The sequence below is a fragment of the Talaromyces rugulosus genome, chromosome VI, assembly GCF_013368755.1.
Source record: "Talaromyces rugulosus chromosome VI, complete sequence".
NCBI classification, from domain to species: Eukaryota; Fungi; Ascomycota; class Eurotiomycetes; order Eurotiales; family Trichocomaceae; genus Talaromyces; species Talaromyces rugulosus.
Window position 1 is genome coordinate 1045392 of NC_049566.1, and position 14204 is coordinate 1059595.

General features: G+C 47.3%; 5 protein-coding genes across 5 annotated transcripts; 4 read left to right on the forward strand and 1 right to left on the reverse strand.

Annotated features, from left to right (window-relative positions):
* Positions 1–1049: 1049 nt before the first annotated feature.
* TRUGW13939_10719 (uncharacterized protein) lies at positions 1050–2621 on the forward strand (the record flags this gene model as incomplete). Its single annotated transcript, XM_035493829.1, has 1 exon — positions 1050–2621. One exon carries the CDS (start codon positions 1050–1052, stop codon positions 2619–2621), a length of 1572 nt encoding a protein of 523 aa, XP_035349722.1.
* Positions 2622–4059: 1438 nt separating this feature from the next.
* TRUGW13939_10720 (uncharacterized protein) lies at positions 4060–5781 on the forward strand (the record flags this gene model as incomplete). Its single annotated transcript, XM_035493830.1, has 1 exon — positions 4060–5781. One exon carries the CDS (start codon positions 4060–4062, stop codon positions 5779–5781), a length of 1722 nt encoding a protein of 573 aa, XP_035349723.1.
* Positions 5782–7039: 1258 nt separating this feature from the next.
* TRUGW13939_10721 (uncharacterized protein) lies at positions 7040–8384 on the forward strand (the record flags this gene model as incomplete). Its single annotated transcript, XM_035493831.1, has 3 exons — positions 7040–7042; positions 7093–7265; positions 7946–8384. 3 exons carry the CDS (start codon positions 7040–7042, stop codon positions 8382–8384), a joined length of 615 nt encoding a protein of 204 aa, XP_035349724.1.
* A 1547-nt stretch (positions 8385–9931) lies between these two features.
* Positions 9932–11070, reverse strand: TRUGW13939_10722 (uncharacterized protein; the record flags this gene model as incomplete). The annotated part of the gene is made up of 3 exons (XM_035493832.1): positions 9932–10250; positions 10478–10935; positions 11050–11070. 3 exons carry the CDS (start codon positions 11068–11070, stop codon positions 9932–9934), a joined length of 798 nt encoding a protein of 265 aa, XP_035349725.1.
* A 1031-nt stretch (positions 11071–12101) lies between these two features.
* Positions 12102–13530, forward strand: TRUGW13939_10723 (uncharacterized protein; the record flags this gene model as incomplete). The annotated part of the gene is made up of 3 exons (XM_035493833.1): positions 12102–12684; positions 12747–13225; positions 13279–13530. 3 exons carry the CDS (start codon positions 12102–12104, stop codon positions 13528–13530), a joined length of 1314 nt encoding a protein of 437 aa, XP_035349726.1.
* Between the last annotated feature and the right edge of the window lie 674 nt (positions 13531–14204).

The following is a 14204-nucleotide window of genomic DNA, read 5'->3' on the forward strand; positions in this document are numbered from 1 at the left end:
GCCTGTAGCGGATTCCACGTTCTTAGTCCAGGAAATTGCGCGGTAGGGCGTGCGTGCTGCTGACGTACAGCCATTGGAGACTGCGTAGCGTCTGGTAGGATTGAATTGCCACACCTGGTATTCGAAATACTTTGCTTTAGATAAGAGCGAGTATAGTGGTATACAAGTCAGAGACGAGATGACGACGACTTTTTGCCAGTTAAAAAAAAAAAAAAATGACAGCAATGAGCGTGTCCGGGTCTGAATTCTCTACAAGGCCCCTTATCAGTTTACGTATGCCACACTCAACTTAACTTTTATTATTATCAATATTCCGTGGCCATTGCTCGGATATCGAGGTTCAAGAAACAATTACAGCCTGTTTTGATGGGTAGATAACAAAGAATGTTTCTCGTCACCGGGCGAGGTCGCCGCGATGGGCCTATAACCCAATGAGATTGTGCTTCGAGAAATACAACCTCTCTATCCATCTACAGAATGAACAATCATCTGTATACGATGACTTCATGATTTTCGACGGCGCCAAGCTTTTGGAGTGGGCCTCCCGCGGCCGCTAAACCGAAAGAGGGCCAGCCAATGACGTGGCTGGCCGAGACACACGTGGCCTGTCGGTCTGAGAGAAACCATTAATTATTTAATTCGATATAATATTAATAATATTAAAGCAAAATAATTTGCTGATGCAATATTATTCAAAGAACTGTGTCCATTATTCATTGCCGACTTGTCAATGATCTCTCGAAGAAGAGGGAAAGCTATGATCCGTCGTCGAAGCAGAATCACCGAAACAGAGAACTTCTCCTATGTGAATTAATGAATTTTATTTGCAGTAATAGATACAAATATATTCCCTATTCTATTTATCACCAAGTTATCGACAAAGATAAATTGTATATACTTCAGTTTCTCTCAGCCAATCAGAAAGCAGGCACATGACGTGCTCGTATGCGGGGTGCGGAGAACTTTTTTGCTCCTGCGGTAAACCTCGTCTCTATCTCTCGCGTGAACTACAACATAGCACCAGCAGCCCCCATCGTTTTCGCCGGCAAATGATGAATCCAGCTTTTCGAGGCGCCGCGCGCCGCGCATCGTGCAACTGGCGAGCAGCAAACCCTGCGCGGCGCGCGAATCTTGGTCTTTCCAGCACATACAACACCTCGCCACAATGGCGTCTCATCCACTCCAACTCACGTCGCAGCCCTCAGCCTGCCGTCTCACACGAACAGATCCAAGATTCCTCGAACCCTGCCATGTCGTTTCCCTGCCTCGATGCCCAGGATGCCAGAACCGCAACCCTCTCCGCGCGATCCCTAAACTCGGGCCCAGAGCCGTCATATACTACCGGCCATCACGAAAACTTCCACAGCAAGGAACCTTTTTTGCTAGACTGGGGCGGTATACTTCCTGAATTCAACATTGCCTACGAGGCTTGGGGAACCCTGAATGCAGACAAGAGCAACGCAATCCTGCTGCACACTGGTTTATCAGCCTCCAGCCATGCGCACAGCACCCCTTCAAATTCAAAGAATGGATGGTGGGAAAAATTCATTGGACCAGGAGCACCCTTGGATACGAATAAATACTTTGTCATTTGCACAAACGTGATCGGCGGATGCTACGGAAGTACAGGCCCTTCGTCTATCGACCCATCCGACGGCAAACGATATGCGACTCGATTCCCTATCTTGACAATGGAGGATATGGTTCGCGCCCAATTTAGACTACTTAACTCCTTGGGAATCAAGAAGCTGCACGCGTCAGTCGGGTCAAGTATGGGAGGCATGCAGAGCTTGGCTGCCGGCGTGCTATTCCCGGAAAGAATAGGAAGAGTCGTTAGCATCAGCGGATGTGCACGTAGCCACCCATACAGCATTGCGATGAGGCATACACAGCGTCAGGTTCTGATGATGGATCCTAACTGGCAGCGAGGATTCTACTATGACTTGATCCCGCCTCACTCCGGAATGAAGCTGGCACGTGAGATTGCTACAGTCACCTACCGGAGTGGGCCTGAATGGGAAAAGAGATTTGGAAGGAAGCGAGCAGATCCCAGCAAGCAGCCCGCCCTGTGTCCAGACTTCCTCATCGAAACCTACCTCGACCATGCTGGGGAGAAATTCTGTCTCGAGTATGACCCAAACAGTTTATTGTACGTCTCGAAAGCGATGGATCTCTTCGACTTGGGCCACGACCATCAAAAAGAAACTCGTGCAAGAAGAGAACAGAATGCGAAGAATGCTGCGCAAGGCAAGGTTGAGACCAACGATGCCTCTTGCAGTCTGACGTTGCCAGACCAGCCGTACGAAGAACAGCCCTCGGTCACAAGTTCCGTCACGCCGATGAACGAGCCAGCCACGGGTGAGTTGACAACCGGCCCACCCGAAGATCTCGTTCGCGGAATGGCGCCTTTGAAGGATCACCCAGTGCTGGTGATGGGTGTCGCAAGTGATATTCTCTTCCCGGCGTGGCAGCAACGTGAGATTGCAGAGACCTTGCTCGCATCTGGTAACAAACATGTCGAGCATGTCGAACTAGGAGAGGATGTTTCGCTCTTCGGACATGACACGTTTTTGCTGGATCTTGAGAACATTGGTGGAAGATTGGGAAAGTTTTTGGGTTAAAAAAAAAGGTCTTTTTGTGTATTATATTATAGCGTTCTGGCATTGGAGGCGTTTTAACATTATCCCCCCTTTATACATCCATTGATGTATTCAGTGTAAATTACATTCAAAATGACATTTATTTCCATATGTAATTTTTTCTATGTGCACGCAGCCAAGCAATACTATTCCGGTATGTGATTTTGAATGATTTAATTAAGAACAACATTGAAATAAAATAAGCCCTCAGATTAGCTCTCTCTGGTTCGCACCGGTCTCCAGGCATCATTTCCATAGAAATGGAGAATTGTGTTTTGCCGGATACCTCAACTTTGGCTTTTGGATACAACTGTTCATCACCGGGCTAACGGCATACATAAAACGAAATCAATTAAACTGCAGAAAAGAATCTACGAGAAAAAATAGTTATGTTTGATGAGGCGATCACATTAGAACGCGGAGCTGTCATGAGTTAGTGTGGGAGGCACGAGGTACATTGGAATTTTTTTTTGTTAAAGCTAATGAGCCATTGATACAACAAAAACGGAAAGGAGGTTGGGCAGGGGATTCTAAGAAGCATGTCCGTAGCCTGTTCAGATTGAAAACTACATACTCGTCAACAGCCTGCTGCACGCGGTTACCCTGGGAGGGCAGCACGCGGAGCATCAAACACCGTAGTGCCTTGCCTCTGAGGTGTCCTAAGTGTTGGGGTCATCATATAGACATCATTGGACCATGCTTAGTGGAAATGTTGTAGGGGTTGAGGTTGTAAATTGAGGGAATAAAAGTGTTGAACTCGAGAGACTCGGTGACCATCATCATTAAATGGTCAAGAACCTCGCGAGAGACACATACAGACATAACGATTTCAAAACCTGATGACAGGGCGCGTTAGTCGACGATACAAGTTCAGTTGAAAGCATCAACATCACTACACTGGCTGAACTGCAGTGGCTCTCAGATTTCTGTTCACCTGCATCAACCACGTTTGGACACGTCTTCTTCCACCGGCCTCGCACAAACAAGACTGGGGATGAAGTCCATGTGGTCTTCCAAATAATAATGCGAGACCAGCGTGTTCAGGAGCTCATGTGAGAATTTTCATCACTGAGACGTGCACAGTCCTGCCACATGAAATGATATTCAGCGGTGCGAGAACATGTCGCGGTTTGTTGTGTTGGGTTGAGAAAAAGACGCGAAAAATCCCGTTCCGAGCTATAAGTAAGGTGGAGCTAGGCGAGCTGGATTATTCTCGGCCCGAGGCTTCTCGAGCACGTGACATGTCTGCTTACTTTTATATAGTACTATAGTATCTGCAGGACCTGCACGTGACAATGTCGTGGTCCAGTGGGAGTGGTGGGCAGCAAGCAATGCATCATTAGGTATCTATTATCCCTTATCCTCTCCAGAGAGGTCATCCTCTTCTTCACCATGGTCAATTTCACTGACGCTGCCCGCCATGGCTTATCACCACACTAGACGCTACTCTTCGTTTTACGAATACGCGGAAAACAATTACCCGGACCAAGAATTTGACGAATCCTACGATTACGCACGATATTCTACGCGAGACGACAGACCACAACGCAGAGGACCTGAACAAAAGGTGGCGGAGAAGGGAAAAGAAGAAGAATCGGAGAGCATGAGTTCGTGGCTTCAGCGACAAGCTGGCTCACACAATGTCCAGCTCGCCGCCGCGGCCGTCTTGTCGGGAGCTGCTGTTGCCGCAGGCATATTCAGCTTCCAGTCTGTCAAACGACGTGAAGCAGTTAAGAATTTAAAGGCATCTATCCCTGGACTCGATGACCGCCATCACGCAGAAGCCCTCAACGAGTATGGGGTCGCCGACACCTTACAAAAGTTAAGCCCGGAAGATGAACGCAGTGCAGCTCTGGCCCGACGAGCGCAAGAAGGCGACTACGACGATGATCTCATTTTGGAACAGCTTGCGCGGAATCGTGTCTTTTTGACCCACGACGGCCTTCAAAAGCTTCGATCGTCCTTCATCATCATAGTTGGCTGCGGTGGAGTTGGATCGCATGCAACATCGGCCCTGACCCGCTCGGGAGTGTCGAAGATTCGGTTGATAGACTTTGATCAAGTGACCCTGTCATCGCTGAACAGGCATGCAGTCGCTACACTCGCCGATGTGGGCACGCCCAAAGTCCAGTGCATCCGACGACGATTGGAGCAAGTTGTTCCATGGGTGCAATTTGACTGCAGAAATGAACTCTTTGGCGCCAACGTTGCCGATAAACTCCTCGCTCCTTGGTCGCTCAATGGCCCCAATGGACAGAAACCCGATTACGTTATTGACTGTATCGACAACATTGAGTCCAAGGTAGAGCTGCTGCACTATTGCCATAAAAATTCGATTCCTGTTATTTCATCCATGGGCGCCGGGTGCAAGTCCGACCCAACACGCATCGGGGTTGCCGACATATCTGCCAGTTCAGAGGACCCTCTGTCCCGCAGTACTCGCCAGCGCCTGCGGTTGCTCGGCGTGAGCACTGGTATTCCTGTTGTATTCTCCACTGAGAAACCGGGACCTGGAAAGGCATCTTTATTGCCACTTCCTGAAGAGGAATTTGCCAAAGGGAAGGTTGGGGAGCTTGGTGTTCTGCCTGACTTCCGGGTACGAATCCTTCCAGTTCTGGGTACGATGCCGGCTGTTTTTGGATACACAATCGCAAACCATGTGATTTGCGACGTGACCGGGTACCCTATCGACTACAGTCTTGCTGGCAAGGGACGAGACAAGCTTAATGACTCTGTCTATGCCGGTCTGCAAGCTGTAATCAACAAGCTGGTGAGAGTTGAAGGGGGCACGCATCTTGAGGGAATGCGTATTCCGCTCAGCAAAGACGAAATTGGATATCTGCTAGATGAGGTGTGGCGGGGACGTAGCGTGGTTAGCGGAATCACGAACAAGCTCGCCCTCATTCCCTGGGAACGACCTGCTCAGGGGTTCGTCATTGACCCCCAATGGGCTCAAGAAGGACAGCGGCTGGTTGCCCTGGACGTGAAGAAGCTAGTATGTATGACCAAGGAGGAGGCGGCCCGGCATGAAAGGGATGTCCTTCGAGGCGGAAAAAAGGTGGAAGACCTCTACGACGAGAAGATACTGCAGCTGGTAGAGGCTCGGTTTAAAGAAGCTGAGGTGTATGAGCAATATAGATAAGAAGCATTATTGATCGACGAATTACGCGATGTAGTTTAGCGTGTCGTTTCGAGCATGGCGCCACCACCGTGTCGATAGCCACCACTTCATGTGCTCTATCTATAAAGATATGCCCGAACAGCTTCATATAGAAAAATTTTTGACCAGAGAAAGTTCTGGTCAGAGCGAGGGGTCTTCAAGAGAGAGGGGTAAAAAGAGAAAGAGATGGAGGGTGTGAACGAAGGACGTTATTATTGCATTTAACCCTAGTGGGCGCTATATCATACATAGACCTCAATAATCCAAACAATTTCTTCCTGGATGAGCTTCGAGGCGAGTAGCGTGCGCGGAAAGAAAGCAATTTCCTGGTGAAGACATACAGATATTCAGTAGGCTTTGTTGTAGATGGTATACGTTATAATGTGGGGCGCGGCGAGGCGACCGCCATGAAGCTCTCTGCCCTTCCTTCTCTTGTTCTTGCCCACAGACGTCCAACCCCTGCCACGAAGCCGTTCCAACTCACAACATGCCTCCAGCCTATTTCACTCGATCGAAAGATCCTAGTCCTCCCGACAAGCCTACGCGTCAGCAGCTCTTCAAGGATATTATGGACGAAATCTCAGAAGCCACAGAGTATAAAGAAATTTCCTATGGTATTGTATCATCAACTGATGGGGAAATACTTTTTCGATTCCCTTGTCGAGAATCCTCTTGCTGAACAACATGGTGTGAGGTATGACACCCCTCTTATCGAGATATATCAGAAGATCTTTCTAACTATGATGGAATATGATGCTAGACTGGCCTACTATCAAGTTTTTCGAGTCAGGATAATTCCAACAGAAATCCACGACGTCCATCAGCGATGGACGGTCGGTTCTACCACAATCTGGGGCATCAATAGTCTTTTGAACCAACAGGAGGTTCTCTTACTTGCTGAAGGATCTGGCACTAGTATATTCCCTTCTCATTTTACTGAAGCTTACACACTAATATTACGTTCTAGAGTGTGAAAATTTTACAGAGATCTATGCCGGTTCCTCCATAGAACCATATTGGTTTATGCGTCCCGACTCAGCCCAATTCCCCAGAGTTGTGATTGGATCTGGATGGAGCGAATCGCATCCGAACTTAGAGATAAGGATCTCTAGATGAATGGAAACACGGAAGTCCAAATTGTGATTTTGCTCAAATGGAGTAAACTCAGCCGTGGCAGAGTCAAGGACTCCGCAAAAAAGTGGGAGCGTGGACCGGGTGGTGTTATCACCCCCCTACACCAATGGTTAGTAGGCTTTATTTCAAGTCGAACTAAAGTTATTATCAAGATCTTAGCCAATCTTCCCCACGCCTACGCCCGGTTCTGCCTTGACCGACTTTATCGATATTACAAATGCTCAACTTTTCGGGCAGCAGTTGGTTACCAGCCAAAGTCCAAATACAACTCTCAGACTTGAGCTCCAACACCTCCGAGATTTCGCCAGCGAGATCTTAATGCAAAGAATGGGGTTAGTGCCGGCATAGGAGATGGATTCTGTTGGCGTGATACACTTTCTGTTCTCAGTAATTGTTGCCTGAGTCGTTGCCTAAGTCGTCACCTGAAGTGCGTCGTTGCCTCTCACCAACCATTATGGAGCTATTTTAGATATTCCATGAAATGAGATGTACTAACGTCTGCGCGCCTGCCACGATTGACCTCACTTATCCGCCTGGTTTCTTCACTGCACGTCTCGCTTCTGCACGCGGATGCAGTAGCAACCCCATCGTTACACCCGGGGGGTACACACCTACCCACAACCGTGTGACCACTCTGTCTCCGTGTGTCGGACAGTCCACCTCTCTTCCTACTCCTACGGTACTCAACCCCGCCGAAGTTCTAGCTGGAGAAGGGCCGGCCCCCAATAAGCCTCTCATTCCTGACATCCAGATGAGTGGAGCCCCCTGTACAGCTTGGAGCTGTTTACGATCCACTGTCTGCCCCATAACACTCCTCCCAGCGCCTGGGATTTGCCAAAGCTGATGACCATAATTATCGGCAGCCTAGCACCAGATCCAGAAAGCAATGGCTCGACGAACTCAATGGTCTTGAGTCCACAAAACTCAAAAATTCATCAAGAATTAAAGCACTAAGCGTTTTAATCGAGCACATTCAAAAAAATTGGCCTGATGAGAACATAGTCATATTTAGCTCGTTTTTGCGATTCCTCGACGTCGCATACACCGTTATCAAAACGAATACCGCTTACGGGTACCTCCAGTACAATGGTACCATGAGCAGCAAAGAAAAGGAAGCAGTCTGTGAGAGCTTTTTGAAGGCGTCCAAACCAACCATTTTGCTTATCACCAGCGGGGCTGGTGGTGTTGGTTTGAATCTGCAAAGCGCGTCCATCCTCATCCAAACCGAGGTATGGTGGAACAAAAACACGGAGCGGCAGGCGTATGCGAGAATTTATCGCCAAGGACAATCCAAGCAAGTCAAAATCTTTCGCCTACGTGGCCTCAACAGCGCAATCGACAAAACTATTCTGGATTGCCAGAAACGAAAGACGTATACGAATGAAAAAATCATGCGTCTTCTTGTTAGACGCCACGACGATCCCGTCGTCGTCCCAGAATTTACGCCATGAGGCGCCTTATAGCTCTATTGCTCATTTCCATTATATTTGAACTTTTTTGCGGCTATTTTGTTATTATCCTAGTTATTATCAATCGATTCTAGTTATGCCTACTTATACTCTGGTTCTATCTCTTATTTTCGTAGGCATACTAGTACTAATGTATTTCTATTTCAAATCAAACTAATGCTAATATCAAGGTTTTAGAAAATTTTTCCAGCGCCCGCGCCCAATCCTACCTTGATTGACAGCGTCGCTATTACAAAAAACCAACCTTTTGGCCAGCAAACGATCAAATTTCGAGCCAAAAGCCACACACAGCCGTGGTCTTTTCGTCGGCACCTACCTTTACAGTGTTGCTCCGTAGTCTGCAGTGTTGACGAATTATACGATGTAGTTTAGCGTGCTATTTTAGATATAGTGCTGTGACATTACAGCCGTATTAATAACAACAGCCCTTTGCTCATCTCTGTTGCCCATGTATACTTACATCATTAATAACTAGACAAGTATTCAATGTATAGATTAATAAGCAGTCTATATCTTATTTTTCAATTAGATTATATCCAATACACTTGTAAATCTCAAAGATTTTAAATTAACAAGCCCACATTTAAACTATCTGGAAATTTGCGGTCCTCTTTACAACTTAGACAATATAGACATATCCACATTATCATTGGAATTCAGGGGTAGCTTGGACATATGAACCTAGAAACTCGGCATTAGGTAACCTGTCAAGGTATGTTCAAAAGATACATGCCTCAGTGCAACATATCACCACAATTGTCATAACAAGAACTGTCTTTTCCGAGTTCGTATTCAGCTAAGTATATTAAATAGGGATAGTTTAAGTCCGATGGTTAAAGCGGCTTGTATCTCTACGATCTATAACAGTGCTATATAGTAGACCACTATATGGTGACCTGGTTAGAACCTGGAGATAAGTTTGATGTTCCCTAATTCACTAGGGAACGTATGGACGGTTTAGATGGCATATTCTGATTGAGTAGATCTATAAAAGCTTGCTCTATTTACTTTATATTTTCTCTTCTGTCGCAGTAAAGCAATTAAAGCAAGGATCATGTAAATATGATTAGATTAAAAGAGTCTGAATTGAAAGAAATCCTCTGAATCGGTCTAAATAGGGGGAAGTCTATGGAAAACCCAATAATTTACATCCGAGGCATTTACTTCTGGAATATCTTCGTACAAAGCTCTAGCACTTTATAAGACACCTTCTTCAAGAAGATCCCTGTGCGTATAACACAGAGATCATCCACCTTTGTGCCCAGCTTTGGGCAGAGTGGTCCTTAGGGTATTTTGTTGTGCTGTGTTGTCTTTCTCTCGACTTCTACGCTTCGACCTGTCTGTTTGCAGACTGCCTTCGAACATTATCCCCGCTTCACTAAGAATACGCAGATCAGAAGGCTCCTATGAGCGTATAACGTTATCGTTTCGGATGTCCAATTAGACTTTTTTTCAAAGCTTTTGATATGTCAATATTGGAGAAGACCCAACGAGCTTGCTCCGGGGATGCTGGCCGTACGCTCCCGGGGTCAAATCAGGTCGTATCCCCATGGTTGATTCTCAGAGTCAAAACGTTTCGCCCGTTGGCGTCCTTGCTGCGCCATAGGGCGTGACTTCTCCATATGACGTTGCTTCTCTGTAGGCTTCTTGGAATCGGGCATTTCGTTGACATTCGTGTGTAGTAGTGAGAGGCGGCTCACTGCAAGAAGGTCTTCAAGGTTGGAGCTTCCGTCCGAGGCAAGCCCGCCACAATCTTCGAAATCTTTCAGGACCTTGTCGATAATCTCCGCCTGGCCACTCATATGCAGAAAGTTTCCAATACAAGCGTGATTTTGAGAAGCGCGGGATCTGGAAGTTCCCAATTTCCTTTGTGAACTCTGAATCTGACAAGCCGATTTCTGGGTAAATTTTGTATCGCATCTGTGACGGCGTCTGGAAAGGTCTTGATACAATATTGGTGAGCAACCCCAGTTGCTTCAAAAATGACTCTAAATTGTCCGAATTCCTTGTGAAGCATCATGCTTAGCATTAGGACGTTCTTCTCCGAATTGATTTGTTCTGAGGTAAAGGACAACCGGCGAAGAACCGGAAAGAAGCGCCTTAGGTTAACCCAAATCTTTGCATGTCTATCCATTGCCTCGCCGTCATTTGGCTGAAAGGATCCAAGTGCAAATGGAATAATATGGGCCGCTTCAAGATAAGTCGTGGGTGCATTCTGTGGATGGGCGTGATCGCCACTGTACCTCCCCGTTGCAACACATTTATAACCATCTCTTTCTAAACAGTGGTGCCGGAGTTGCGATTGAGGGCCTCCAGTGATGGGCTCGATGTTCTGGGTCTTAAGATTCTCGATTGAATCTTCAACGCCAGGGCGTGGAGACGGAGTGATATCGGTGGGCGTTTTGCCACCCTGTGCTTTCAAAGGAATCAATAAACCAGTTTCGATGCTTCGGACTAGCTGCCGAAGCTGCTCATCGTTTGCACACTCAGAAACGTCATCCGTCAGGAGTTCCCGTCCGTCAGGAGAAAGTCCCTGGTCTTGTCCGCTGGGTTAAGTTGGGCGTGACTATTCAGCTTTTGATCTAGCCGCTGGCTTGAATATGAGTATTGACAGGACGAAAAGACTAGAAGACAAAGGGGAACTCACCGCCTTTGAGGATGACAACATTATGTCAACTACCCAAGTTGGGGCGAGCTTGGGGACAGTCTGGAGGGTCGTAAAAGCAAGACGCCAGTACCAGCTGTGACAGTTGAGAAGAAGATACGATAGATGAATCGATGAGTATGATTGGTAGAATGCTTGGAAGAGGACGGATGGATGATGAATAAATGGGATTGGTTGAAGAGGGAAATTTAGGTGGAGAATAGTATCGCTCCTATTCTGCCACCGCCTTACACGTTACTTCTATTGTTGTTCTGCTTATTCCACTCCTCTTCTCCAAGCTTTTTGTAAACAGCATGTTGGCCTAGTCAGTTTTGAATCAATTTGGCTTCAGCCCTTCACAGGTATATACCAAAGTTATATTTCAACGAAGATCGTAAGAGAATTCACGGTGCATTCCTTTACCCCAATACATTCTGAAAAACCTCGCAAAAACATGGAAACTGGACCGATATTCCACGTTGTGATAGTCGATATACTATCGAAGAAATTCTTTAATCACCCTGAAAGTGATATTCTTAAACCAGCGTTGAGCATCAGGTAGGTCCAGTTCTTGCGTAAGCCTAGACAATGATTATGGTGGAATAAACTGCGCAAAAGCATCCGAATCAAATAGTGGGTCTCTTGGCCGATATAAACCAATAGGAACTTTTGTATGGGTCCGCCAAGACCAGCGGGGCCGCGGGGCCAATAGCAGGCGGCTTGCCAAGACCGCGGCCCCTCAGCCCCTTTGCTCCTTCTTCTCGGCAAGAGATCGTGTGCCCACCGGCCTCAGCTAAAGCAACACTTGGTTTGAGCCTCCGGAGCACCGATGCTTACTTGGTCGCTTTTCATTATTCCTGGGGCAGGTTCTTGATTGGCGAATACAGCAGTGCCAGATGTCAGCCCGTCCCCACTGTTCACAGCCCGCCCTGTTATTGCAAATAATACGGCAAACAGACATAACCTTGTCGTCTTCGTTCCCTACGAGAATGGCAGGGAAACGCTGCATACCAACATAAAAGACATAATCATCGAGTCTTACGCACCTGCCCATCATGGCCGACGAAAAGCGGCCATCAATCATCGACACACGGCACTATCCCGATAATCTCGCGGTCTCGAGCAGTGATAACGACGAAAGGAAGACGCCGCAACGGGACGGTCGCACAGCATTCTTCCAAAGCTTCCCGCGCAGTCTAGGCCAGCGGCCATTGATCGACTATGTGAAGAACACCTGGGGTTCTTCTCGCTCGCGGCCGCGTGCCAATTCGGCTTCCTCGTCACGGTCATCGTCTGGGAAACCCTTGCGATTTTTCCTTTCAATGATATCGGCTCCCAAGTTCCGACGGTATGTTCTCGTCTATATCGCCCTTGTCGCGTCCTTTTACATCGGATGGTCTTCGTTTTTGCAACCAATCCTCGAAGAAAGGGCAGGGCTAGTCAGAGCCCTGGACCTCGAAACAATGAAGCAAGTCGGCGGTTGGTTTGGGACAAACACGCGACCCGTTTTCGCCGACATTGTGCCCATAAGAAGTCTTGACCCAGTGCTGGTACCAGCGTCGAAAGAAGGAGACTCAGGTGACGTTCAGCAGCGAAGACTCGTCTTTGTTGGCGACGTTCACGGATGCAAAGACGAACGTGAGTGGAATCAAACGAAATTTACTGGGCACAAATGAAACCAAAATACTGATGATAGCTAGTGGAACGCCTTTTGAAAGAGGTGTCTTTCGACGCCGAAGCTGGAGACCACCTTGTCTTTACTGGCGACATGATCCACAAAGGACCCGACAGCGTCGGTGTCGTAGAACTCGCGCGCGGATTAAAAGCTTCCTGCGTACGTGGAAACCATGAGGATCGCATTCTCCTTTTGCGGTCCCAAATGAAAGTCGACGGCACTTTCAGTCACCCTGAAAATGATTTCAATCCAAATGACGCCTCTCAGCGCAAAGTCGCCAGAGAACTGAGCGACGAGCAGGCTTCTTGGCTGCAGGACTGCCCAGTTATTCTCAAAGTCGGGCAGGTCGGCGGCATAGGCGATGTCCTCGTCGTTCACGGTGGAGTGGTCCCGGGCGTTGGCCTTGAGCGACAGGATCTGTCGAGTGTCATGACCATGCGGACCATCGACTTGGACACTCATGTTCCGAGTGCAAGCAAAAAGGACGGCGTGCCGTGGTTCAAAGTATGTTTCCCGTATATTATTATTTCGTACCAGTTTCTAACAATGCCCGTTAGCTGTACAATAAGTACCAGGAACTGTTGTCCCAACACATTGAGAATTCAGTAGACGGACTCTACGGTTCTCTGTCTGGCACGACAACCGTTATATACGGCCATGACGCGGTCAAATCTTTGAACATACAAAAGTACACCAAAGGACTTGACTCGGGGTGCGTCTACGGCCGCAAGCTGAGCGCGCTCGTCGTTGAGAATGGTGGGAAGCAAGAAGTTGTACAAGTGAAGTGCAAGAAACACGCAAAATCGTAATATACGTACTGCTATTACTTTTTGTCGGTTGTATTTTTTTATATATTAGCAGGTACTTGCTTTGTTTGGCATTGGTGGGATGAGACTACTATTTTGGGTTTATGACGGGGCTATACCTCCTAACATGGTTGTGAGCATTAGCATTTGATCACGGGCTTTTTGTACCGTTCCTGTTCTGCATAGTTCTGATTTCCCTGCATGTCAGTTTGAATAGTACATAATAATAAGTGCATAACTCAATTGTTTTTTTTTTTTTTTTTTGCGAGTTCCAGCCAGTTACACGATAGGTACAGGTGCCGCCGCTTTTATGAGGGCATCCGTGAGTGCTCCAAGAGTGTTCTGAGTCACTCACTGATTGCTCATGGAGGCTTCCGTCTTAGACTAGCCGTTCCCTGTTTGTTGACATGTTATTACTCAGTGGGTATCACATTCAATCAAAACGACAATAATATTCTCCTGTCGTAAATTTTGTCCAGGAAGATTAAGGCCACTTTGAGGTCCATCCTTCCTCTTTTTTGCACGATCAAAAGAGTCACTATATCAGTTTCAAGTCAAACATGAAAAAATGCTGAATCCAGTCAAAATTATCATCCGTGGCCATTCTCCCTTAAAGGTTCGACCTACATTGCGGCGAATTCGCGCCTGTCCTCATCCGTGGTCGATCTTCTTCGTTC